This window comes from Cuculus canorus, chromosome 12 (assembly GCF_017976375.1).
Source record: "Cuculus canorus isolate bCucCan1 chromosome 12, bCucCan1.pri, whole genome shotgun sequence".
NCBI lineage: Eukaryota > Metazoa > Chordata > Aves > Cuculiformes > Cuculidae > Cuculus > Cuculus canorus.
In genome coordinates this window covers 15,217,449-15,245,139 of record NC_071412.1, presented here as the reverse complement: position 1 = coordinate 15,245,139, position 27,691 = coordinate 15,217,449, and the positions used below count along the sequence as shown (strand labels likewise).

The following is a 27,691-nucleotide window of genomic DNA, read 5'->3' as shown; positions in this document are numbered from 1 at the left end:
GGATTTAATCAACTTAAAACACACTTGTCAAAATCTCCAAAAAACCAACAGGTTAAGACCCAGTCTGGTGATTCCCAAGTCTTGCTTCCTATTGCCTAAAGAAAAGCAGACCTTGGGTTGCATGCCCAGCAAATACAGTGTCTGACACCTCCGCTAGGACAAACAACTCTCCTTGCACGTAGGTTCTGAAGGCCCAAGCACCCAGAATCTGACAGATGGGGAGTTAAAGAAAGCAGCGCACACACAACGTAAAACAACAAGCAGAAGAAAATCAGCAGGCTATAGCCAACTACATGCAGGATTCTGACACAAGAGGCCATCAGCAATTTCGGGAAAGCTGCATATAACAAGGACAAGTAGTTAAGTCTGCCCTTTCCAGAGCTGCCAACAGCAAGCTTTTCTCAAGAAAATAACAGGATGGGACTCTCCTCCATAAAGGAAAGCCTGACCTGCTGGGGAGCACGCACCCCTGATGTATTTTAAACCATAACAGCACCAAGAAGATGTTGACACAGATACATACCTTAGCTGGACCTGTACTGTGAAGTCACATTTGGTCCCAGAAATATCCCTAGGAACAAGAGAACACGGGTTAACGACACCGTTTATGCAACAGGTTCATCAATATTTTTTCCTGAGACTGCTGTTAGTTCAATGTGTGGAAACCACACTTCCTGGTATGTACAGTGTATACCAACCACACTTCCCTCCTTCTGGTCAAACCACCACTCTCCAGACACACTAAAATGTACACATTTATTTTTCAAGGTAAATAAATCTATTATATTCTCACCCAAGCTCTAGCATTTCCTTTTTTGTATACCACATAAAGAAAATGAAGTGCCATCTTTATACAGAATAAATATAGAACTTGACAAAGGATCTGACTGATGGCAAGAAAGGGCTGCAAGAAGGAATTTGTATGTGCACAAGAGAAATCTGTCCAACGCTTACTGGACAGAGGTGGTATTTCATTCTGCCTTCCTCACCCTTTTCTTCTCCATCGGCTTCTGCATAAAGGAGAACAGAATTCCCCAAAACAGTATTCTCTGAGGCACTACAGAGGCATCAGTGTTCTTTAAGATTGCATTTAAAAATGAAAGATATGGTAAACTAGTTCCTTTTAAAATTTATTTGCATTTAAATGCTGTATTAGTGATCAAACTCACTTACATTGAACTGCTGATTTGCTGCACTTGTTGCGGCGTCAGTGCAAACGCAAAGCAGGTTTCTCGAAATCGCTGACTATTATCTGATGCTAGAAGAAAACAAGAGATCATCACTTTAAAAGCAGCAGCGAGTAATTAACAGAACAATCGCCTTTCATTAAAATGTCTACATATATATACACACATTTTTTATAGCAAGCCTAACAGTAAGACACACGTCTGCTACTCTAATTCCAAAGCCAACAAGACAGTTGCCATTTAAACCCTCCTGTAAATAAAAATACAATAAGCAAACTTTACATGAATATAAAATACACACTAAAAAAAGTGATACAGATACAACAGCAAAGCTGAGACAAATCAGACAATCAGTTCAAGGGTTTCTATCAGTCATGGTAACTCAACACTAAATGTCTGTGATATTAAGTAAGAAAAATTCTTCGGAACTGTCATCCATCGCTTTTTGTTTTCCTTTGACAGACAAGTTCAGGTGATGGATTAGCCTGTAAAAGCACACAGAGTGCCAGGGAAGTACAACCCATGCACTTTCACACATTTCAGTATTATATTTTATGGAGTTCAATGCACCAAATATACAATACACAAACAACTCATGAGGTACACAAGTATGAAAGCTGGGTTTCAAGTCTTTCAATCTGTACCAGTGCTCCATAACAAAAGTAACACTACTGGAGAGTTAACATACCTGCTGAAAAAACACAGGAACATTAAACCTCCCCAAAACAGGGCCTAGATCTAAATCACAGGGCTACAGGCACCACTGCCGTACAGAACCCACACAATGGCAATGAAAATGGCTTTTTGAAATATAAAATAAAACAGCAGCATCTCCCAGAGCACCGTTCAACAACCCCGTCAACACAGGTACTGAAGAGGAAGTTGTGAGGCGCCTGCCATTCAATTCCATTGCTCTTATAAAGTCATTAAGGTTATGAATAACTATATTGTGTATTAAACACTCAATAAATTTACCATTTTTTGTTTTACTATAATACACCTCCTGACTCATTCCTGAGTGACAGATCAGTGAGCACTTCAGGGCGATACTTCAGATGTTTTGTTAAAAACAGCATGTGGTAGGTTGGAACCAACAATAGAATAGACATTGACTTAGTATAAATATTAACAGCAGCAATCTTATCAAATTACATTTCTGTCATCCTTCGATGACACTGTACATTTTATGACACTATGCAACAACTACATCAACATGCCGTTCATTATCAGTTGACCTTATACCGGCCTTCCAGTACTGAAAGGGGCTCCAGGAAAGCTGGGGGGGGGGGGCTTTTTACAAGGGCCTGGAGTGATAGGGCAAGGGGGAATGGCTTTAAATTGGAAAGGGGAAGATTTACATTAGACATTAGGAAAAAATTCTTCATGATAAGTGTAGGGAGGCCCTGGCACAGGTTGCCCAGAGAAGTTGTGGCTGTCCCATCCCCGGAGGTTTTCCAGGCCAGGCTGGATGGGGCTTGGAGTGCCCTGATCCAGTGGGAGGTGTCCCTGCCCATGGCAGGGAGTTGGAACTGGATGATTTTCAAGGTCCCTTCCAACCCAAACCATTGTATGACTCATTCTATGATTCTATGAGTTGCTCTAAAGCAAGATGGGCAAGAATAGGTAACATACACCAAACAGCAACTTCTGTGACAATACCAGCAATAGCAAATCTTTCTAAAAGTATTGAATTATATAAGTAATTTCTTTTGGGTTTATATGCATATATTTCCTTTTTCTCCAATACCAAGTCCTCCTGCCATGTCCAAAAGCACCATCTGGGTTAGGGCACAGCATGCAGTCTCAACTTAATGCTTAGTTAAAACGCCTCGTGCCTACAGTATCCAACAGCTACTTTTATTTTAATACTTTTTTTTATTACATTTCGTCAAATGAGAAACACACAGGGCTTCAGATGACAGCCAGTCATGTCATCACAATGTAAGAATTTGCAGGAAATATAAACACAATGTATACAATTAACAATGAAAATCTGTTATAACATTTGGTCCTCAATGCAACTTTATACCTATTGTGAGTTATAAATGGAAAGATCACTATTATATACTGACATCAACAAAAGATGAATTAGGGAAGTTAATGCACTGCAGATCAGAGAACTGAATGAATTCAAGTTATTATTTCATATTTTCACATGGTTAAGTGTGGTCTGGTTTCCTCACGTGTATTATTTGCTTGACCTTAGAAATTGTCAGCTTTGGTGTTAGTTCTGGAAGGTCTTTGTAAACTTTTGCTGTGAACTCTAACACTTTTAATTAAAGGACAATACTGCTGAACATTTAACTAATGGTACTTTCATTTAAAAGTTAATTATCCAAAGAAGTTAAACAGCAGTCGAACCCCAAAATTTCCCAACAACCTTTTTCTCGTCTTAGTAACGGTAAGTGAGAGTCTGTGAGCTGGCAGATCGATGGTCCCTGGTGGTCGGAGATGCACTTCAGCGCATGCTCCTTGAGCACATCTTAGCATTAATACACACACGCCGTGTACTCAACATGTTTCTTTTGTGTACAAGCAATTGCGGCGATTACCATGGGAGCCCGGCCAAATCGCAAAGAAGGAAGAAACAACTTGTTAATTAGGCAAAGATGATCTACAAGGCAATCAAGAGATTTCAAAAGTCTTGGCAGATTGATCAGTACACAGGAAGACCGAGAATTAGCAATGTTACCCTGCACCAGGAGTGCACAGTGAACCTGTAATAGGATGCAGCTCTGCCCATCGGATGTGTAACCATCAACCTCATGAGGTGCAAGGTCCTACATCCAGGTCAGAGCAATTTGGAGTTCCAGTACGGGGTGGGGGACGAAGTGCCTGGGAACAGCCCTGCAGAGAAGGACTTGCAGTGCTGATGCATGAGAAGCTCAACATAAGCCAGCAATGTGCACTCAGCCCAGAAACCAACCATGTCCTGGACTGCATCAAAAGAAGCATAGCCAGCAGGGCAAGGGAGGGGATTCTGCCCCTCTAGTCCACTCTCATGAGACCCCACCTGGAGTCCTGTGTCCAGTTATGGAATCCCCAGCATAAGAAGGATATGGAACTGTTGGAACAGGTCCAGGAGAGGCCATGAAGATGATCCGAGGGCTGGAGCACCTCTGCTATGAGGACAGGCTGACAGTGTTGGTGTTGTTCAGCCTGGAGAACAGAAAGTTCTGGAGACACCTTAGAGCAGCTTCCAGTACTTAAAAGGGCTGCAGAAAAGCTGGGGAGTGCATGGAGAGATACGATGAGGGTAAATGGCTTCAAATTGGAAGGGGGAAGATTTAGATTAGATATTAGGAAAAATTCTTGGTGCTGAGAGTGGGGGGGGCACTAGCAGAGGCTGCCCAGGGAAGCTGTGGACACCCCCCACCCTGGAGGTGTTCCAGGCCAGGTTGGATGGGCCTTGGAGCAACCCGATCCTGTGGGAGGTGTCCCTGCCTGTGGCAGGGGGTTAGAACTGGATGGGCTTTAAGGTCCCTTCCAACCCAAACCATTCTATGATTTACAATTAAAATCAGAAATATGCAAACGCACAGTTCTATACAAGCAAATCATTTTGATGGTTAGAAGCACGCAACCATGCCCTGCAAACAACTCATATTATTTAACAAAAGAAAGGCAAAAATAGATCTCCAATTGAAAACTGAGTTGATTGAAATAGAATTCATACTGTAATAAAGCTGGAATCCAGCCAGGACAACAGAGTGAACAAGAACATTCTTAAGAAAGTTGTCAGGAATGCTTATTTTGGGTTGGGGTTGGTTGATTGGTTAGGTTTTTTTACAAGTGATTAAATTTTATAACCTTTTCTTTAGGGCTCGCTGAACAGTACAGAGCCGGAAGGATCAGTTGAGAGTGGTGTGTAGGCCACATCTCCTTTGCAACCTCAGAAAGGAGCTACAAAACTCAAATGTCCAATGGACTTTTAAATTTACACACAAAGAGCAAAGGCACGGTAATTTTAAAAACACTTCGTGAATCACAAGCACCGCCTTACCTCGCTGCTCAAACATTTCCTGAATAACTCAGAAAGCTGAAAGTGCAGCGTTTGAAAGCATCATAAAAAGTTTTTCAAGCAGATTAACATGACCGATGGGTGCCAACAAGAACAGTTTTGGATAAACCCTATCAAAACCCACTTCTCATCTTACGGGAACCCCACCACTTTTGAGGGGGTGCTGAAGGCAGCAGGTGAAGGGGAGTGTTTATTGCTGCTTCTTTCACTCACCTTAAACCCAGGAAAGGCAAAGCACACAATCATAGAATCATGGAATGGTTTCAGTTGGAAGGGACCTTAAAGCCCATCCAGTTCCCACTCCCTGCCACACAACTCTCTCAGCCTCTCCTCATAGCAGAGGTGCTCCATCCCTTGGATCATCTCCATGGCATCCTCTGGACCTGTTCTATACCCTTCTTAGGTTGGTGAATCCAGAACTGGACACAGGACTCCAGGTGGGGTATTTTTCCTGCCACATTTCCTTGCAAACACAGACACACACTTACCAAGAACCAGCACAAGCCCAGGTCCGCAGCCTCTGCAGGTCCTCACCATCAGAACAATACAGTCTAAGTGCCTAAAACCTTGCAAAAGCATTACAGAGCAGATTTTCTTCCTCAAATATATTCTTTTTTTCCAATTCACTATCACCACAGCTTCCCGAATTATTTTATGCTTGCCTCATTCAAGTAGTGATCCCAGCAGCACACAGATTGGTGTGTATTGAGAGTGTGACCCATTTCTGCCTTACTGGCTGCATATTTTGTTAAACATTTCACGTGAGTAATGAGTTATCAAAATTTGAGAAAAAACTCTTTTAATCCTTGGCAGTATCACCTACAGGACCAAAACACCTGAAATCCTCTATAAATGTATACATGCGCCTGTGTGTGTAGACAAGGAATATATTGCTTATATAAGTAATAATGATGCAGAAAAAAACATTTCCCACAAATTTTATTCTTCATTTTGGAAAAGCCCTATAGTGCTAGAGTGAAAAAAAAAAAATAACCCAGCTCGAGTGGCTGCATTTTCTACAGCTCTAAGAATATTCTGTTCCACCTCACCAGTACCCACGGCTAAAAATAGCCACACAATCTTTCTGCAGTAAAATACCTCTTGCTGTCTTGAGAAAAAGCCAGGCTCTAAATTTCCATTCAAGAACAGATACTTTAAAATCGTTAATGAATCCGATATTATCACTCTGTGGAGGATGATGCTCCCTGACACAGATACAGCTGACCATCACCCTGCCCATACATTAATGTTCATCTTTTCCATATATCATCACTAAGTGCAGCATCTTAAGCAGTGAAGAGAATCACCTCTGAGATCATCAAGTCCAATCGTACCAGCCCACTACTAAATCAGATCCCTGAGCACCTCATCTACCCAGCTTTTAAACATCTCCAGGGATGGGGACTCCACCACCTCCCTGGGCAGCCTCTGACAGTGCCTCAGAATCTTTTCCGGGAAGAAATTTTTCCTGAGGGCTAATCTGAACCTCCCCTGGTGCAACTTCAGGGCATTTCCTCTCATCCTATCGCCTGTCACTTGGGAAAAAAAAGAGGCCAACTCCACCTCACTACAGCCTCCTTTCAGGCAGTTGTAGACAGTGAGGAGGTCTCCTGTCAGCCCCCTATTCTCCACACTAAACAACCCCAGCTCCCTTAGCCTCCTCTAATAACCCTTGTTCTCCAACCCCTTCCCCAGCTCTGTTCCCCTTATCTAGGCATGCTCCAGCCTCTCAATATCCTTCTTGTAGTGAGGGGCCCAAAACTGAACACAGTATTTGAATATATCGTCTTCTAATACAAAAAAATACTTGTATTCAAATTAAACTTGCACTTTACAGTGCTGTAATTAGCTGAGTTCAGGCCATGAGAACAGGTACCACTGAACTGGCCCATTACAAATGATTTCCAATAATAACACGTTTATTTCCAGAGGCAAAAATAGTTATGTTAAGTGCTTGCTGTAAGACAAGCAAGGTTTACTAATTGGTTATTCACTGACATAATATAGTATATAATTTTGATCAGTTAAGTTCGTCAAAATGTTAACCAGAAAAGTCTAAACTTTTCAGAAGTTGTCAACCCAACACATAAATAATTCTTACTTATCCTCCCCAGATAGGTAAGATTTTGCTGCAGCACAGGCATTTTGCTTTTTCTTCTGGTATTGTAACTATTTATGTTCAATCCTCTTTCAAATATCACTGCTGAAAATTGAATACACTGCCTCCAAGCTAGACCAAAATTACTGCATCTAGATTAAGACACAGGAAACTTTTACCTTTTAAAAAGGTAAAATTCAGACAGGATGTGAATTATGTTCAATGGCAGCCGAAGCCAGGAAATTTGTGACACAATGCCACATACATAAAGCTCATCATAACGTAGTTTGTCCAAACCCTCCTGTGTCAATCCTGAATGAGGTGCATTTGTACAACAGCTTTTGGAGGCGAGACCAAGCGTCTGTGCACAGCACATCGCAATATCTGTGTATGAGCAGAAACCAAGCAGATACATGGGAAAGAAATGACAACACCTTAATGGGGGATCTACATCATCTCAGGACGCATCATTTGCCCTTCGAAAACCACCACAACCTATGAAGTTCCTGGGTAACGCAAGTGTTTATACATAAACGCTTCCTTTCTGTTAACCACAGCCTCTCAGTCATCTCCTGGGAACAGGAGGCAGAATGTTTTAGACAACTGCCCATCCTATCCTTCATTTCCTGCATCCGTAGCATCCAGAGCCATGCTCGGAAAACCACTCTTTCCCTGGGAAGGCAGGAAAAGCCTCTTGCAGCATACGAACACAGCATATGGAGGAGACTGAGGGGAGACGTTATTGCTCTCTACAACTACCTGAAACAAGGTTGTGGAGAGGAGGGAGCTGGCCTCTTCTCCCAAGTGACAGGGGACAGGACAAGAGGGAATGGCCTCAAGCTCCGCCAGGGGAGGTTCAGGATGGACATCAGGAAAAAATTTTTCATGGAAAGGGTCATTGGGCACTGGAACAGGCTGCCCTGGGAGGTGGTTGAGTCACCTTCCCTGGAGATGTTTAAGGGACGGGTGGATGAGGTGCTGAGGGGCATGGTTTAGGGAATGTTAGGAATGGTTGGACTCGATGATCCAGTGGGTCCTTTCCAACCTAGTGATTCTATGATACCCTGCACAAGCTGTGGGCTCCAGGAGCTCAGCTCACACCCAGCACCAAGAAAACCCCCTAATTCCCATTTCTGTTCCATCACATTCCCTGTGACAACTTGGCCATTTCACTTCATTTCAGTAACTTATCACAATGGACATTGAGTAACCTTAACATCTCAAAACACTTCAAAACTACTTGAAGGGAAGCAACAGGCTGAGAGAGTTGGGGTTGTTCAGCCTAGAGAATCAAAACCTCGGGGGAGAGCTTAGAGCAGCTTCCAGTACTGAAAGGAGCTCCAAGAAAGCTGAGGAGGGACTTTTTACAAAGGCATGCAGTGATAGGGCAAGGGGGAATGGCTTTAAATTAGAAGGGGGAAGGTTTAGATTGGACATTAGGAAGAAATTCTTCACAGTGAGGGTGAGGAGGCCCTGGCCCAGGTTGCCCAAGGAAGTGGTGGCTGCCCCATCCCTGGAAGTGTTCAAGGCCAGGTTGGATAGGGCTTTGAGCAACCTGATCCAGTGGAAGGTGCCCCGCCCATGGCAGGGGTTGGAACTGGGCGAGCTTTGAGGTCCCTTCCAACTCAAACCGTTCCATGATTCTATAATTTCAGTGAACGCATAAATATCTCTTCCCCTGACAGCAGTGACCAGCTCCCAGTCCGCTTCCCTGGGTTACAACAGCACCACGCTCACACATATAGCATTCCTGTGAAGTGAAAGGACCCCATTCTTCAGCTGAAACCAGATGAAAAACTGAACCCTACTTCTGGTCAGTCCACTGCATTTATCACTTAAGATATTTTTTAGATTCTATTCGATGTAAGCTTTGAACAGTTAATATTCCGAGCTACCCTAGGGGTGGGAAAGGCAGGGAGTGAAGAGATGTGAAGATGCTGAATTGAAACAGCGCCTAAATATATATATGAAAATAGCCTGGAAACACTCCAAGGGCTACAATTAATTCATAAATATTATGTATTTTATAACTCTCTGCTATGTTGTATAAACAGAACAAATCAGCTGGAAACTCTGTGGAACTGGACAGATATTTATGTTTAATTATTTGTTTATATCAGTCCTGTCTCAGAGCACTTCTGAGCAATGGGGATTTCTAAAGACCTACAGCAAGAATTGAAGGAGGATTTTACACTGACCCCCCAGTGCCAGAACTGCCCTCCCAGCCCTGCAGAGCAAGCCCCACTTACCCCAGCTCTCCTCTCCCACTGCCCTTTCTGTGCCCACAGGTCTCCACGGCACGTATCTCCCATCATTTTGCCAGACGGAAGGAACACCTTCAGATCACCCCTACTCAAGCCACTTGATTTATTCAGACACCTAAAAATGCACCTCAGAGCTCAACTGCTGCCATTTACGCTTGAAAATTTCAGCACCTATTCCTAAGAGCCCCAACAGCAGCTCAACATTTCAACTGAGCAGCACTCCCTACACAGGGCACCCTGCTTCTGGTGTGGTTTTACTCTCACCAAGAAAACAGTCACTTTTATAAGCCTAAGAGGAGAGGCAAAAAATGAAGTTTGAAGTTCACAATTAGGTAGCAGAGTCCCTAGCAAGCTGTCTCTACCAGGATTAGCTTAACGCATATCATCTTCTTCTAAAAGCCACCCCACAGGGAGATTAAAGCACTTCTAAAGGATTCTAAGTTACTGAAGACGTCCAAGTCCCAGCAGCACCTCCTACAACTTCTAAGTGATATCAGCATCTTGGTTGCAAGAGGAAACCTTAAAAAAAAAAACATATTGCAACAGCACAGCTTTCTCTCTCATGATATGTGAGCACCACTGCCAGACTTAAGCTCTCCAAAGACTTAAAAGGATCCACTCCAAACTGAGATTGGTTCACTGATTGTTAATGGATTACCCACATGCTTTGGGTCAACCACGTGGTTTGCCATAATTCCTTCTCCTAAAAGGTTTAATTAGAATCACAGAATATCCTGAGTTGGAAGGGACTCACAAGGACCATTGAGTTCAACTCCTTATCAAATTATCAATTATCAAAAAGATATACTGATTTGATCTTGGAAAGCAAAGTGGCCTTCTAGATCCACTCACATCAGAGCAGTGGTGTCTGAAAATATCCACATCCCCTAAGGTCGTGGAATGTGAGTGATCTCAGTTCCATGCCTGTGGAGATTGAGCAATCAGTTAAAGTGAGCAGGAGTGAATTACATTCCTTTTCTTTCCACACAAGAGGTATCCAGTTGGTTAAAGCTCTCTCTTACATGAAAGAAATGGACTCAAGACTACGGAAAGATTCTCCATCCATCAACTTGAGGCACACCATATGCAAATACAAGTTGAAGGCAAGAAAAGAAACTTAGGAGCACTATAATACTAGTTCTGCTACAGCACACGGACAAGAGAGCGCTAATATTTCAGCTTATTCTTGCATAACTAAAAGCTGCAGAGCCGGAAGTCAAAAAGCTCAAGCCAAGTCGAGAATATAGGGTTTTGTGGAACTTCCTCCCACAAAGTACATTAAAAAAAAATAACAAACACACAAGACAGTAAAAGCGTGACTTTCATATAAACCATGATACCAACTGCACAGAGCAACAGATCAGCTTGCTGATAAATGAAAGGGAGAAGTGCTTGCCAAACAAAACTTTTCTAGTTTCCAGCCTAGATTTCTAAGTGCACTGAATTGTGTAATTGTTTAATAGCTGCATCCTGAACTACAGTCCTACCTAAAGATTTTGGTCAGATCAGCTGCAAGATTTGTTTTCAAGAATACAGCACGTCCAAGTAACATTATCCATCACAGTCAAAAAGAATCTTTCAAGGTGGATGCAAGTCAGAAGCACCAATGCTGGTCAAGCACAGAATTCTTGAAAGCAAGCACTAAGGGTGAAATTCTGCTCACTGGAGAAACCCTGCTACTGGACTCCATACCTTAAGAAATTAAACCAAGACTTAAGCCTCAGAAGCGTCAGTATTTCGTTCAAAGCAGCCAGCACTGGGAGTCTGGATGGCTGCATATGCTTTCTCTAAGTGATCAGAGAATCATGGAATGGTTTGGAAGAGACCTTAAAGCCCATCCAGTTACAACACCCTTCCATGACACCTCCCACTGGATCATGTTGCTCAAAGCCCCATCCAACCTGGCCTTGAACACCTCCAGGGATGGGGCAGCCACCACTGCTCTGGGCAACCTGGGCAAGGATGTCACCACCCTCACAGGAAAACATTTCTTCCTAAGATCTCATTTCAATCTCCCCTCTTTCAGCTGAAAACTGTTCCCCCTCATGGTGGCACTCCCAGATCAAGAGCCCCTCCCCAGCTTTCCTGGAGGCCCTTTCCATACTGTAAGGCTGCACTAAGGCGGCCCCAGAGACTTCTCTTCTCCAGGTTGAACAACCCCAACTCTCTCAGCCTGTCCTCATATGGGAGGTGCTCCAGCCCTTGGGATCATCTCTGTGGCCCCCTCTGGACTCACTCCAACAGATCCATGTCCACCCTGTGCAGAGGACTCCAGAACTGGACGCAGGGCTCTAGGTGAGGTCTCACGAGAGTAGAGGGGCAGATAGACCCTGACTCCCCAAAAAGCTGGATGTTTGTCTCCTACTTCCAGGAGGGCAAAACCTGTAGGTAAAAATCCCAATTTCCATGGCTCAGAGCCGAGTTTCAGTGTTGGGTTCCACATCGCTTAAAACTGAAGTGCAGAAAGTAAATTGCAGGGTGATCAGACATGTGCCATTCAGACAGCTTTTAAAAAAAGAAGTGTAGTCCACAGCCTGTGTAATACTTTACATGGAAAGGAAAAGATTAATTTCACCTTACAAATAACTAAAGACCCATAACCTAGTTAAAATGTTCCTGGGAACAACTTCACAGCTAAAGCGACTGGCAATGATGGATGCTGTAGCAAGAGAGATTTGTAAGATGCTCTTTCCCTATTTAATGCCCCTTCCATAATTATCTGGCAAAATGGGAAAACGTTGGTTACTTATCTCATAGCAAACACATTTCACCACACAGAAGAGATCTTATCTTTGTGCTAGAAGTTACTTCTAGAAAACTGGCCCTGTGCTTGAAATCACTCAATTCACACTGTCTGTGGGCTGAAATTTCAGCCTGAGGGATGAAACAGGGGAAAAAGAGATGAAAGCTGTAGCTTCACTTGAGAAACTGGAGTCCTGTGTCCAGTTCTGGAATCCCCAACATAAGAAGGATATGGAACTCTCGGAACGGGTACAGAGGAGGCCACAAAGATGACTCAAGGGCTGGAGCACCTCTGCTATGAGGACAGGCTGGCAGAGTGGGGTTGTTCAGTCTGGAGAAGAGAAGGATCCAGGAAGACCTTAGAGCAGCTTCTAGTATGAAAAAGGGCTGTAGGAAAGCTGGGGAGGGACTTTTTACAAGGGCATGGAGTGATCGGACAAGGCAGAATGGCTTTAAATTGGAAGAGGGAAGATTCAGATTAGACATTAGGAAGAAATTCTTCGTGATGAGGGCGGTGAGGCCCTGGCCCAGGTTGCCCAGAGAAGTGATGGCTGCCCCAATCCTGGAGGTGCTCAAGGCCAGGTTGGATGAGGCTCTGAGCAGCCTGGTCCACTGGAAGGTGTACCTGCCCATGGCAGGGGATTGGAACTGGATGGACTTTAAGGTCCCTTCCAACCCAAACCATTCTATGATTTTATGCTACTAACAACCAAAATTCTCCTGTTTAAATAAGTTCCTATTCAAAAACAAGGGAGAAGTCACAATAATAAGGCAACTTTCATACATTCCTTCAATACCAAACTGGACAGCTTTTCCTCCAAAAAAAAACCCAGTCACACAATTGCACCAAATTGTTGCCAGCCATGGGGCATAGTGCGCAGACTTCCCACCAGCACTGTAAGAGCTCGGTGTACCAATCCACCCACCAACACACATTCCCACAACACGCAGCTTTCCTAGCTGGCTTATACACAAAAACATCCACTATAGATGCTTTTTCAATTTTGGAATGAGGCTGACTAACAAAACATGGATCAAATTTGACAGTTCCACTGAACATGGGCAGATGTCTCTGATAAACAAGCTCAACGCCAGCTTTCTTGGGAGTAAAGCGAACACTGTCATCCCCTGACAGCACCGCCAGCGTAACCACAATTGTCAGTACCAGAAGAGCTGTGCAGGAGCCACAGACTTGAAACACTGGGAAGGCGGCGAGAGACTCCACTATCAGAGCAGAGGAACAGCAGGAGTCATCCCATCGTCAGAAGGCCTAGCTGCTACCTTCAGTACTTCAAACAGAGCAGGCTGAGGTGGCACAGCCTGAGTTTACAAGTTCAACTAGCTAGGCAAGTCTGCTCTTCTGCAATGATCCCACTCGCTGCTTGCAACCTTGGCTTGTCACACACACTCCAGACAGCTGTGCTCAAGTACAGACCCTCAGTAGCTGCTGGTGAGAAGGGCAGGGATGGATAAAGCACTACATTCCCCCTATGCCATGAACACAGCCCAAAAAGCAGTCAGCACATCAATTTTAGTCACAGTTCTGAGCTACATTTTGAGGAAGCGAGTGTAAGAAGGTGACATCCATTTCCTCCTTTTGTTCTTGACACTGAAAATAATAGTTGGCAAATTTAATTTCCTTATCTGTTATTCACATCAGCTCGTGTACTACCCACCTACGTGAAATATTTGGGTACAGAATGCACGTTCAAGTGCCCTCTCCTGTGCAACTCCCTTCCCCAAGGTGCTGTCAAATTATTCTTTTTCAAATTAATAATCTCTTCTTGGTGGGACAGAAGACCATGAGAGCAAAGCTTCCAAGTAATTTCACCTTGATTTGGGAAAGACCGAGAAGAATCACAGAATTAGAATGGTTTGGGTTCAAAGGGACATCAAAGTCCATCCAGTTCCAACCCCCTGCCATAGGCAGAGACACCTCCCATTGGACCAGGCTGCTCCAAGCCCCATCCAACCTGGCCTTGAATACCTCCAGGGATTGGGCAGCCACCACTGCTCTGGGAAACCTGGGCCAGGGTATCCCCACCCTCACAGGAAAACATTTCTTCCTAAGATCTCATCTCAATCTCCCCTCTTTCAGCTGAAAATGGTTCCCCTCATCCTATCGCTGAATTCCCTCATCAAGAGCCCCTTTCAGTACTGGAAGCTGCTCTAAGGTCTCCCCGCAGCCTTCTCTTCTCCAGGCTGAACAACCCCAACTCTCTCAGCTTGTTCTCAATATGGGAGCTGCTCCAGCCCTTGGATCATCTTCTTGGCCACCTCTGGAGTCACCTGAACAGATCTATGTCCATCCAAAGATGCAATCTGCCCAATTTTTACATAATGACTACCATTTCAGAAGAATGTGACGCTCCTCAAATCAGTGGACATCACATTCATTCTCTCTCACAAATATAGGGTGTTTTTGTTCTGGCGGGTTACATTTTAAGCAGGGAGATAATTGTTCAAAACTCCCCATCAGGCCATCAGTTTCTTCTTGTGGTGGAGGGAAATAGTAAATTCAGGAGCTTCTTATCCCTAGCCTATGAGGAACCTGATAGGAAAACCAAGCAGGAGATGCTCAAACACTGGCCAAATGCCAAGGAGAAGTTCTGAGTGTTTGTAATATGCATCTGCCATTTGAAAACAAAGCCAGGGAACCTCAAAATCTGACATTTGAGGAAACCGACATTGTTTGCAGCAGTGAGAAGGATGCCTAAACTATCTCAGGCAAATATTGAACAAATCATTTAGGACTGGTTTTAATTAGAGTATCAGTAACAGCATAAATGCAAAATAATAATATAAGTCTGCTCTGTGTTTCATTTTAAACTCCTAAGCTGTAAGCACGGTTGCTCCAAGTTGTTTTGAAAGTATATAAAGCTGCAGATCACTGGTTATTAATTCAATATGTTTTTTGTTAACATATATATTTACTGCTCTAAAATACCTTTGTGACATTTATAGTTAGCAATTTTACGATCTGTAGCAACATTACTTTCCACTAGAAAAGGAAACAGGCAGCCATTTCTCCCATGCACGGACACTGGAGCTCTTTCTTCCTCAAAAGGCACAAGCAAAAAAGCTTTTTAACAATATTGCTTCAGACAAACAGAAAGAAATCACTGAACGCACAAACAAAGCAAAAACCCCAAACACATCCTTAAGTCAACTGGAGTGACAGAGATGGCTCAAAACACTATCTGGTTGGAATTTCATCCAATTCCATTTTCTTACCCTGACACTCAAGAGTCCACAAAGGGGAAAAAATATCCTGAAAACTCCTGAAGCAATGAGACATGACAGAGTGTGAACTATGATCTCTTCACTTGCGGCTGGTTTGTCGGACAGGGGCTGACAGCAAAGTGGTCTTAACACATCTAGGAATAAATATGGGCCATAATTTCTGCATGGGAATGTCTGATTGAAATTACAGCATTAGGTTTAAGTGCTTATAACGTAAAAGTGATGAGACATATACCGAGTACCTAATTATCCTGGACCACCTGCTTCGCCTGGAATGCTTATTAATCAGTTAGGGTTTAGGTTAAAGCTAAATAGAAACAGTATAGCTCTTAAAAGAACACTTGAGCCAGAAGACAAGGTGATTCTCCCCCTCTACCCTGCTCTCGTGAGGCCCCACCTGCAGCCCTGTGTCCAGTTCTGGAATCCCCAACATAAGAAAGAGATGAAAGTGTTGGAGCGAGTCCAGAGGAGGCCACAAAGATGATCAGATTATATGACTCTATGATTATCAAAGCTATCTGGTTTTCCCTTAATGCCTTAGACACAACAGTTAAATTAGAAAACAACTGTGCAATATACTTAAGGGATCTGCAGACCAGCATCTCCCCTCCCGTACCAGCCTCCTACATCCCTGTAGCTGTTCAGACTGTTCATGTAATGTACCTGATCAGTTTTGTTTACAAGGGAATCTCTTCTCAAAGGACAGTTTTTTTCCTCTCACCCACCATCTCCCCATATCTACTCTCACAAATCTCCTCCTTCTCTTCCTCCCAGCTATTCTCACACACAAGCAGCCCCTCCAGAAATCAGAACCATAGAATGGTTTGTGTTAGCCCATACAGTTCCACACTGCTGCCATGGTCACCTCCCACTGGATCAGGGTGCTCAAAGCCTCATCCAACCTGGCCCTGAACACCTCCACGGATGGGGCAGCCACCACTTCTCTGGGAAACCTGGGCCAGGGCCTCCCCACCCTCAGCATGAAATATTTCTTCCTAATGTATATTCTAAATCTTTCCCCTTCCAATTTAATGCCATTCTCCCTTGTCCCATCTCTCCATGCCCTTGTAAAAAGTCCCTCCCCAGCTTTCGTATAGCCCTCTACAGGTACTGGAAGCTGCACAAAGGTCTCCCTAGAGTCTTCTCTTCTCGGAGCCTTCTCAGGACTATTGTATTCAAGCAGTATTTAAGAGTATTAAAAGTTAACCACACTGTTAAGTGCTACGTGGAGTCAGAGCCAGAAAAATCACACAATGTTACATAACGCTCTGCAAGCATCAGATTATTCTCAGCAGCCACACCAGTGATTTATACCTTCATACAACACAGCTTATAGAAAAGCAGCCATGACTGCAAAAGAATCTCAGATCTTACCGAACTCAGATGTTCATGCTGTAGTTGATCACAGCAAATATCTAACCTGGCATTCTTTCCCAGCCCAGATGAGAAGATTTTGTGGGCTTAATGGATCTGAAGGTATTTTTGCCTCATTTTTTAAAAATAATTAAACTCTGTGGTTTATAAGAACTACTGAAGGTAGACAGGTTTTTTTCCCTTTTCTAAGGTTTAGTTTGTTTCTTGTCAAACTCTCCCCTCGAACATAACAGATCTTTGAACAATATTTAGTGGCTCAGCTAAAGCAACTAATGAGCATTACGTAAGATGTCTCTCCATGTAGAACAATCTGTTCCAAAAGTTACCAAAAATAGCAATTCTCTAAACACTGGTATGATGCAATATTTAACCAGTTACTGCATTAGCAGCACAATTCATCCATTACCATTTAATAAAAGTATTATGGCAACATTTGCAACCTTACCTAGGCTGGTAGGTTTGATCAGCTCATCCAACAAGTCATAAAAAGGTAATTTTTGGAGTTTGATGTCGGGGTGGACAGGGTGGAGCGCAGATGTGAGATGGGGGAGTTCCAGTTCATGTTTAGGTCCCAGAAGTGAAACGGGAAGCAACGGTGACGTGGCAGGGTGCCCATCATAACCGAGCTGTGGAATGGTTGACGGAGACAAAGCCGTTGGCATGGAGCTTGAGTGTACACTGGGGATAGATAAGTCTGCCGGTGTCATGATTTTCTGAGGGAACCTTCGCCTATAGAGTTCTTTGATTTTCATTTGTACAGCAGGGCTGCAGCCAGCCTTTAACAAATGCAGTGCTTTTGTGAGAAGTTCGTGTTTTCGTCCGTGCTTGTTCCTCCCCGCGTAACCCAGAAGTACTTGCAGTTCAGAAACTCTAAGGCTCATAACCATTTGCTTAAAAGAAACAAAACAAACAATTAGTATTCAAGTTACAGCATCTTAAATGCTAACATTAATGTGGCTTAACCCCATTCAGCATACAGTTTTTAAAGGCACACCACCACTGCTCTGCCCCCACTGAACTGTAACGTTACCAGATCTGCACACAAAGACTATAATGAGGAGTTTTTAAAGGGATTTCCATTTGCCATGCACAATTCAGGACAGCAATCGAGGGGCAGGGGGAGCTGAGAGAAGTTGCCAGTACAAAATAAAGCTTGTAAACGTAACTATTTTTTCATCACAGTTCTAACATCTCTAATGTTAACAACCTTTTGCATGCAGCTAGATGAGTAAGAATTCGCACACTGACAATATCCACATCTCCAGTACTCGCACTCCAAAGCCTTGCCAGTCCTTAGCTCTGAAACCCTCCTTCAACTGCAAGTCCCTCCCTTCCTTTTTGCCATGCAGCGTAACTAACCCACACAGGTTCAAAGGAGAGGAGAGAAGTGAGCGATGTTAAGAGAGGGAGAAGTTACAGTGCGAGTTGTGTTAAACCTCATGTGATCACTACCAAGTTAAAGGAAACTTCTTCCGACTCAAGTTTCATCACTGCTCACATCAGAGCTGCATGCTCCATTTTGGATGGGGGAGTAAGGCTTTGCTTTCTCTAATTAGCATCTTCATTTACATAGACTTTTACTGTCTCCCAATATGGACTAATGAATCAAACCAGTAAGACCTGTAAACACTGTTTCACTTCTTCAGGAATGGAGAAAAACACTATGCAAACCACTGCTGGTTTCACTTGCCTGAGCGCAGCAAGTACTTCCCCACTGGTCAAACAGGAGCAAGAAAGTCAACCTAACAAACCTATTTTTCTCCTATCTAAAAGCTTTCAGTGCTTGACAGTGGCTTGTTCACCATTACAAGGTCTGTGACACCAGCTGAAATGATTTGTTGCCCAGAGCAGCGGTGGCTGCCACATACCTGGAGGTGTTCAAGGCCAGGTCACATGCCCTTGTAAAAAGTCCCTCCACAGCTTTCCTGGAGCCTCTTTTCATACTGGAAGCTGCTCTAAGCTCTCCCTGGATCCTTCTCTTCTCCAGACTGAACAACCCCAACTCTCTCAGCCTGTTCTCACAGAGGGGTGCTCCAGCCCTTGGATCATCTTCGTGGCCTCCTCTGGACCCATTTCAACAGTTCCACATCCTTCTTATGTTGGGGATTCCAGAACTGAATGCAGAGCTTCACGTGGGGTCTCACCAGAGCGGAGTAGAGGTGGAAGAGCCCTTCACTCAACATGTTGGCCATGCTTCTTTTAATGTGGCACAGCATACAGTCTGCTTTGCGGGCTGCAAGCGCACATTGCCAGCTCAATTCAATACTCAAGTTATTTTCACATTAATTCTTAAATCTGAAGTGCTAATCTTAGAAAGTATGCTACCCCTGCTTTAGCAATATCAGCCTGAAACTCTTATCAACTCCTCAAACCTCCAGCACCTGCAGGAGATCTTCAGTGTGCAGGTGTCCAGAAGAGGTATTTCCCCGGACCAAAATAGGCTGCGTTATTTAAAAGCCATAAACCAGATGATTCATATATTTAATGAGGTATGCACCCAGAGATTTAACAGAGTTTGCCAAAAGATTTCTGCTCTGTTGAACCACATCACTGAATAACCTTGCTGCAGATCTCAGACAAACATTGCTGCAGACGACCACAAACACTTCAGATATAACAGGAGTTCTCTACCATTTTTTTATTCTGAATACCCCAAGAACCCACTTCACACTTCCAACTATGAGACTGTCACGGAGCTACTAATGAGAACAGACAAGGTACTTTGCAAGAAACAGAGATGTCTCAAAAGAATAAGGCATTTCAGTTGCAATCTGAAGTGTTGACAGCTGAAAAGAAAGTGAAACAAATAGATTTGAAACACAGAAAAACACTATTTATTTATAATGCTTTACAAACAATTCTGCAACAGAAAGAGCAGCTACAGTGGAAGCTGCTCCACCACCATTGAGTGTCGCTTCTGAACTGTTATGGTTGCAGAGGAGATCACGGAGACGATCCGAGGGCTGGAGTACCTCCCATACGAAGACAGACTGAGAGAGTTGGGGTTGTTTAGCCTGAGAAGGCTCCGGGAAGACCTTAGAGCAGCTTCCAGTGCTGAAAGGGGCTCCAGGAAAGCTGGGGAGGGCCTTTTCACAAGGGCATGGAGTGATGGGACAAGGGGGGATGGTTTTAAACTGGAAGAGGGAATATTTAGATCAGGAAGAAATTCTTCGCAATGAGGGTGGGAAGGCTTTGGCCGAAGTTGCCCAGGGAAGTGGTGGCTGCCCCATCCGTGGAGGGGTTCAAGGCCAGGTTGGATAGGGCTTTGAGCAACCTGATCCAGTGGCAGGTGTCCCTGCCCATGGCAGGGGGTGGAACTAGGTGGGCTTTGAGGTCCCTTCCAACCCAAACCATCCTATGATTCTATGCAACTAACAACTAAAATTCTCCTGTTTAAATTAGTTCCTCTTAAAAAGCAAATGAAAAGTCACAATAATAAGGCAACTTTCCCACAGTCCTTCAAGGCCAAACTGGATAGCTTTTCCTCAAAAAAACTCAGTCATACAACTGCAAACAAACCCAAACTATTCTGTGTCTCTACAATTCTGAACAGCCCAAACCTCTCAGACCTCCACTCTGCTCTTGTTTTGTAATAAACTCAACAGCCCAGCTCGCAAAACATGCAGAAACTGAAGATATAATTGTGCAAACAGAGCAGCTCCTGCTACACGTTGAATGTTTTCCATGATTTAAGGTATAGGCAAGCTGGAAATACACTACCAGAGAGCAGGGCCCATTATGCAGCCAGACTCACCAACCAAAACAAATAAAATTCCACTGATCTTCCCCACCCTGGTGAATTCCTTACAAAGGAGGATGAGAACAATTCTATTTGCAACGTTAAGGGCACTAACAGATACCTTGATTAAAAACACAGTGATGGAAAAGATAGCAATAAAGCTTTGCAGTTTTATTAGTCCCATAGTTCTGTGATAAACCTTTCTTCCACAAATAAGAAGAGGCAATGCCTTAAAACAGCCAGACACACATATCCATAGGGTTTTGCCAGTGGATTGTGTCAATCAGTGACACGGAGAAGCAGAGCCCGACAGACAGACGGGCTGGCAAAAGTCTCTCACAGCGCTGCAATCTGAATGTGAAAACTTCTCTCCCCTTCTCCCCCCATTTGTGTTGTATTCGAGCTGACAGCCCAGCTCTGCCTGCAGAAGCACCACTGCCCATACAAGCCCTATCTACAGGCCCAGGCTACAATACAGTGGCCCAAGCTGCCCTGGTACCCTGAGCTTAGAATAGGCTGGGTGATTACAGCAGGGGAACAAACCAAGTGCTGTCAAACGCACAAACTAAATACACCAAAAAGCTGCAATTTGTGTGGGTTTTTTTTTCCTGTCACATTTCACCTAATCAGAATTCAACCCCCTCGCTGGCTTAGTTACACCAGCAAAGCTGAAGGGCAAAGACACAGAGGGTTTTGCTTCAGGAAATCTTGCTTTTTTCTTTCCCTGTTGCCTGAAGTAGAGGAGTGAAAAGCTCAGTCACAGCAGTACAGCTTCATCTGCAGCAAGCTACAAAACCCACCACAAAGAGTCTGTTTCCCACAAGAGCAAATACAAACAAGGCGAGTACCTGCCCCCGCCCCTGGGTAAATATCAGAATTGGCAAAATATTTGGGTTTTGTTTTCCTGACACAAAAGAAAGTAACAAAAAACAAAACCTCTAACAAATATCTACATCAGCTACCCAGGACAGACTGAAGGATAGCTTGCAAACTGCAATTACAACTAAAGAGGTGTTTAGTTATGTGTTCATGTACAGGTAGATCCATGTTCCTCCAAACACCACACTAGTGCACAAGAAGTTGATGCCATTTACCTACAAAAAGGTTGAGCTACTTGCTGCTTTGCCAAACTCTGAGGTGAGGAACACAGCAAACTGCCTGCAAGCCAGTTTTCAGTACAAATCCTATATCAATAAACCAGGTGTTCTGATGGCGTTGTTCAGTTTGGTACCTGTTCTAGGCACCATCTAAAACTCAAGGGAGGGTGGGGACAGTAGAAAAATTGTTCAAAGCACAAGAGAGTAACAACAAGCTTTACAGAAACTTGACTTATCTCAGTTTAACAGAGAGCAGTTCTATTTTGACTCACCGTAAAGACCTTCACAGAGTTTAGAAGGTAACTCTAATCTATAAACATACATCTGACATTTCCTGCTCAACAACACACACGCGTTCCTCCACACAAGCTCCATTAGTCATGGGGATTGCCTGGCTCATTATGCACTCTTCCCCTCAGCCCCTCACCCAAAGCTCTGTGAAAACAGTCTATCCTTCCCAAAGCCATCAGAGCACTTCCTTCTCTTAAGCCACCTAATTGTGTGCATCAGGTAGGTGGTCCATGGAAGCAGAGAGCTCCATTTATTTTCCCACCCTCCAGTTACCCGTTTCTAAATCTGTGCCACTTCCCTCCCGCCAAATTGTGGGAACCCAACCATTCAATGCAGTTTATGCTGCAGCCACACAGGCAGGTGTGCCCCCCTCTTCCTGCATTGAGAGTGTTACCTGTTAAGGTAACACTCTCAAGCAATCCATCTGAAAGCAAGGATATTTCCTGTTCCACTCTTACTTCAGACAGCCAATAAGGTTTGGTAGAAAATAGCTGAAGGATGCAAAAGCAATCCATGGGCGGCATCCTACGTCATCCGCCCACTCCTCTGCTGCCACTATCAATAGGAAACCATGTTCTACCTACACTCTCTCTTTCAAAATCATTAGTACATTTTTTTAAAGCTAACAGACAGGAAAATTGTTGAAGTCTCCCAAACCAAAAATTGCATGTAGACAGTTGGGAGGTAAGGAGGAACACAGGTTTTGTCCAAGACATCCACAAAAGGACCATGAAGTAAGAAGCACCACGGTTAGTAGAGACTGCAACATCAACCTAAGGTCTGTGGCTTCTGACTCACTAACTTGTCTCAAACAAACAAGCGTGTCTGGGTGGAGCAGTGCACCTGTGCTACACAACAGGGCCATTTATCTTTGTTAATGCTGGTTAAGCATTCAAGTTAAATACTTTACCAGGAACCTTAACTTCTAACAGAGCACCAATACTAAGAGTCATCTACTCTGACTCCTCTCGGAAAAGAAAAACAGCAGAGATAAATCTTATTCTTAAAGAACAGTTTTCCATACAAGCCCAGTCATCCCACCCATCAAGGAAAGATGTCCAGACCAGACAGCTTCCTGGCTATAGAAATCCAGCCATTTGCACTGATCAAAGTAAATGGCATTCAAGAACCGTGCCCCTTCCCACTGATCTGTGAAGATTGGGAATTAAGTTTAAAGAGAAATAAAATCTAAGTGGTAGTGCCTGTGGATAAGAAATTCCTTCAATAATCCTGCGTGGCTGGTCTCACTGGCTCAGGATTCTGAGAAGCACAACTACAAATACAGGTGGACTCAGGCAGAGAACAGGGATCTAGACTGGAAAAGACACCAGGGCCAAAATATTGGTTTGACATTGTCACGGTTTAGCCCTATCAGACTGACTGGCAGTTAAATGTGAGCAGTTGTGATCTCAATCTTCCCCTCAGAGGAAAAGGAAATGAGCGAGATTTGTGGGTTGGAAACTAAAATTGAGACAGCTTCAATGGAACAGTAATAATAATAAGGAAAATAAAACTGACATAAAATAAAACTGACTGAAATAACAATATATGTACAAATACATGAAATCAACCTCTCCCAAAGTCTACAGTCATCAATGATGCTGCAGAGCAGCACAGAGAAAGGTCCCAAGCTGGACTCAGTGGCAGACAGAAGATGGACTCAGGAACTGGATTTAGGAATACAAAGATCAGACATTGGGGCAAAACAACAGACGAGGTCCGTATTAGTAACCAGTCATCAAAGAAGAGATCTGACCCTTGTGACACCTCAGTTTTATACTAAGTATGAGGTATATAGAATGGAATCCTCTGTCGGTCAGTTTGGGGTGTCCTGGCCTGCCCACCCTGCACGCACCACCCTTTCTCGCCCCTTGCACTGACCGCATTCCATTAACTTGAGAATGGCCTTTGTCTCCAGAGAGATAGATGTAAGCAATGGCTTTTCTGCATCCCAATGCTCTGACACTTTGATGATAACTATACATTTTAAGTATTATCAGGTCTAGAGACAAATGCTGTCTGAAAACATGTAGTTAACTTCCTGAAAATTAAGTTACTTAGCAGAGGTTTCTCTATTCTGCTTTAGCTCAAGCCAGAACAGAGCTCATCTGCCTGCATTTCTAAGTCCTGCTGCTCAGGAAAGGAAAGATAGAGGTTATGTGCTGAGTCCCAACACCACAGACAGTGAGCCTTTACCTTTCTCCAATTTTTTGAAGGTAGGGACTTGCCTGAGAGGCAAAAACCAGGCAAAAGTCAATCTTTATTTCTTTTTAATGAATTAAGCAGTGTCCATAGGGAAGCACCATGGACAACCCTGAAAACTGGTCACAAATACCAGCACCACAAGTACCATCTTCAAAGCAGTACGCTCACCCATCACAGCTGTGTGAAGTCCCAACAATGTGCTGAATGCTTTCTAGCAAGGGTATTTCTACATCTCCAATAATCAGCCCAGGGATCTACCTGAAGAATTGAACAACTTCTTTCCGGATGTTTATGATAACTAGAAGCTGTGAATAAGCTCCAAAACACATTCTAAAGATCTGCCAGCACAACAAGAAGCATTTGGCTAGGTACCACACCACATTCTGTGCCTAAAGCTATACAACAGGTCCTCCACAATTCTAGAACCATTAACTAACACAAGAGTTAATGGGGGAAAAAAGCAAAGAAAAAAAACCTCTGCAAACACCAGTCAAAAGACGGAAGAAAGGAGTAACTAAAATGAAAAAGAAGGGATGAAAAAACTAATAGCAAAAGGGAGGTCACCCATTTATAATCAGAAATTTAGACAGTGACAGTAAATTTCTCAGGTTATTAGAGACATAGTGATCAGTAATTGGTTACAGGCAGCCTCTAAAATCAAGGATCACTATTATAGAAGACAGCAAGCACTGCAAGAAGATGCTTCAAAGACAAAGTGCAAGAAAAAGAATTCCTTCTGATTACGTTTTTGTAGTCTTTTGAATAGGCCAGCAAAGGAGCCTCCACCCTGACCTCCTGCACAGCACCTTCAGCCCCAGCACCCACAGGGATATGCTGCAGTTTGCATTCACAGTGTGGACGCAACCACACTGGCAAAGCTCTAATGCCGTTTTCAAGGACAACACAAATGGAAACTTCCCCCTTACAAAACAAGGGAACTGCTATTCAAGGAGTCCCACAATGCACTTCTAAAACATGGTTTTAAAAAAAATCAAATCAAATTTGTTCTTTTTTTTCTAATAAAAGCAACTAGGAAGCTTTAGATTAGTATGGAAATGGGTTTGAATTCATCTCAGTATGCCTCCAACACCCAGCTGTAAAAATACAGGAGGGTTCTTGCATGCTATGAGCAGCCTCTTTAACCCCTGATATAAATCTTCAGGAGAAGAAAGCTATACCTGAGCTACACGAGCTCTCTACAGTCACACAGACTAAACTCTTGGGGTCTTAGACATCTAAGATTTGTGAAAATGGGAGATCATGAAGGCAAAAATATCTTCATCTTTTATGAAGGCACATTCCCTAGCCCTAAATTGTATCTACAAGACTCACACAACGAAGCTATCAAGGCTAAACTATAAAAATTGAAATCGGTCTACCGAAAATCTGCATGAGGGAGTGAAACAACCAATTCATGGAAGCTCAAGTGCCTGGATGACAGGCTGTAACTCCCTGCGTTTGTCTAATGCAACCAAAACACTAAAAGGTTGAAGTCACCGTAATTCAAAATGGAGGGGAGGCAAAAGCACAGAAGAATGGTCATAAATATGCAACGTAGATCAACCTTTACGGAGGCTTTTGGTCTGCATAATGAAAAACTCAGCTGTCTCCCTGTGTGATGTATGTGATGTTTTGGCAAGTAGGGCAGCACTAAAATAGGTATAAACCAAAGGCAGGTAGTACAAATATTACCTGCCTTTTGTTCACACACACACGAGATACTTTTTAATCAAAGAAACCCAGTATTTACACAGTATATCAGTGCTCATAAAGAACATTTCACAACTGTAAAACCAAATCTATGCATTTGTCTACATGGCAGTAAAAACAGATTTTCAGCCATTAAAAAAAAGTCAACAAAACGATGTCCACATATTGATAGTACCAAAAAAAGCCTGGACTGATCTTCTGCCGATACCTCCACAGACCTGGGCTTCCTTAAGGTCAAACACTGTATGATTTTCACCAAGAAAGATATTGCTCCGCATGCCAGCAGAGAAAGCAAGCTATAAAGTTTAAGTCATCAGCTGGTATTTAATTTCGCCTCCTCACAAACAATATATTTCCTTGTGAATTATATGGTTGCATATCTGTTATTATAAACATCACGACCCTTGAACCAAACTACCCAGTGATGGAGCTCAGACTCAAATGCCTGCTAAAACCAGGAATCTCTGACAGTGAGGAGATCATCTCAAAACTGTAGCAGTTCCATCTGAAGCGCTTCTGGACAGGAGGTTCTGCTATTTCCTACTGCCATCCTTCTGTATGCAATTAATGTAACAGCTCACCAAGTCTAGCACAAACACTTAATTCTTACTTAATCAGGATTGGGGCCAGACTGTTTCCAGTGGTGCCCAGTGACAGGACATGGGGCACCGGGCACAAACTGGAACATAGCAAGTTCCACCTGCACATGAGGAAAAACTTTCCTGTGCAGGCAACAGACCACTGGAAGGGGCAGCCCAGGGAGGGTGTGGAATCTTCTTCTCTGGAGACATTCAAGCCCCATCTGGATGTGCACCTGTGCAACCTGCTCTGGTTGACTCTGATATAGCAGGGGATTGGACTGGGTGAGCTCCAGAGGGCCCTTCCAACTCCCACCATTCTGGGATTCTACAGATCAGCTAGTATAAGGAACACCGTTTTTACCCGCTCACGGCAAACATTGCTTGCTTGCATCTGTCATGCTGGTAAAACTTGACTACCCTCAAACTTAGTAAGTTTTAGTTCCAGCCCAGCAATGCTACTCCATGCATGAACACCAATAAACCTAGGCTCTCCTTCCAGCCCACAGTTCAGAGGCCTCCCTCTAATCCTGCTCCAGTGACGCTACCAATTTGTAGGAGATGTCAGTCCCTTAGGGGTGACAAGAAAATGCACAGCAACAAAAGTAAGAGCATTCACTGAAGAGTGAATGGACAATGCAACAGAAAACAGTAAGACAGCTCCAGCCCCACTGACCTCACTGCTAATAACGACAGGCAGGCAGAGCCTGGAATGTTTAATATAATCCCCATGTGTTAAAAGTTGTCTTATGTTTTCTGCAGATGCCTGTGGTATTTTGCTATGCAATCATACATGCGAAATATCTTCCAAAAGCTTTGACACACACAACCTGGTGAACCAGCGGAAGCAATTTCCCCCCTAAACCTTCAACTCCACCCCTTTCCCTAAAGGGAAGTTTCTCTGGAAGAGGCATCCAGACTGTGCCCACACACCCAAGTGCCACTCCAGTGCATGAACACTTCAATCTGTGGGACTGATTTTTCAGATGAAGGCTTGCAAACCACACCACATCCCAGCACCACGGCAGAGAACCAGCGCAGGCAGCTGGGGCAGCAACCTGCTCAGACTGCAAAAGCTCAATTCGTTGAAGAAAGTCTGCCAAGACTCTAGTCATGTCTACATTATAGTTGATTTACAGTCA

General features: G+C 43.6%; 1 protein-coding gene across 2 annotated transcripts in view; it reads right to left on the bottom strand.

Annotated features, from left to right (window-relative positions):
- The window catches only part of PIAS1 (protein inhibitor of activated STAT 1), a 68,450-nt gene that overhangs the window by 22,652 nt on the left and 18,107 nt on the right, over positions 1-27,691 (bottom strand). For both annotated transcript variants that reach the window (XM_054077846.1, XM_054077847.1), the window contains exons 2-4: positions 17,375-17,819; positions 1,174-1,258; positions 524-571 (exon numbers count right to left, since the gene is read on the bottom strand). In XM_054077846.1, the coding sequence (XP_053933821.1) occupies positions 524-571; positions 1,174-1,258; positions 17,375-17,819 (578 nt within the window). The remainder of the gene's footprint in view (positions 1-523; positions 572-1,173; positions 1,259-17,374; positions 17,820-27,691) is intronic.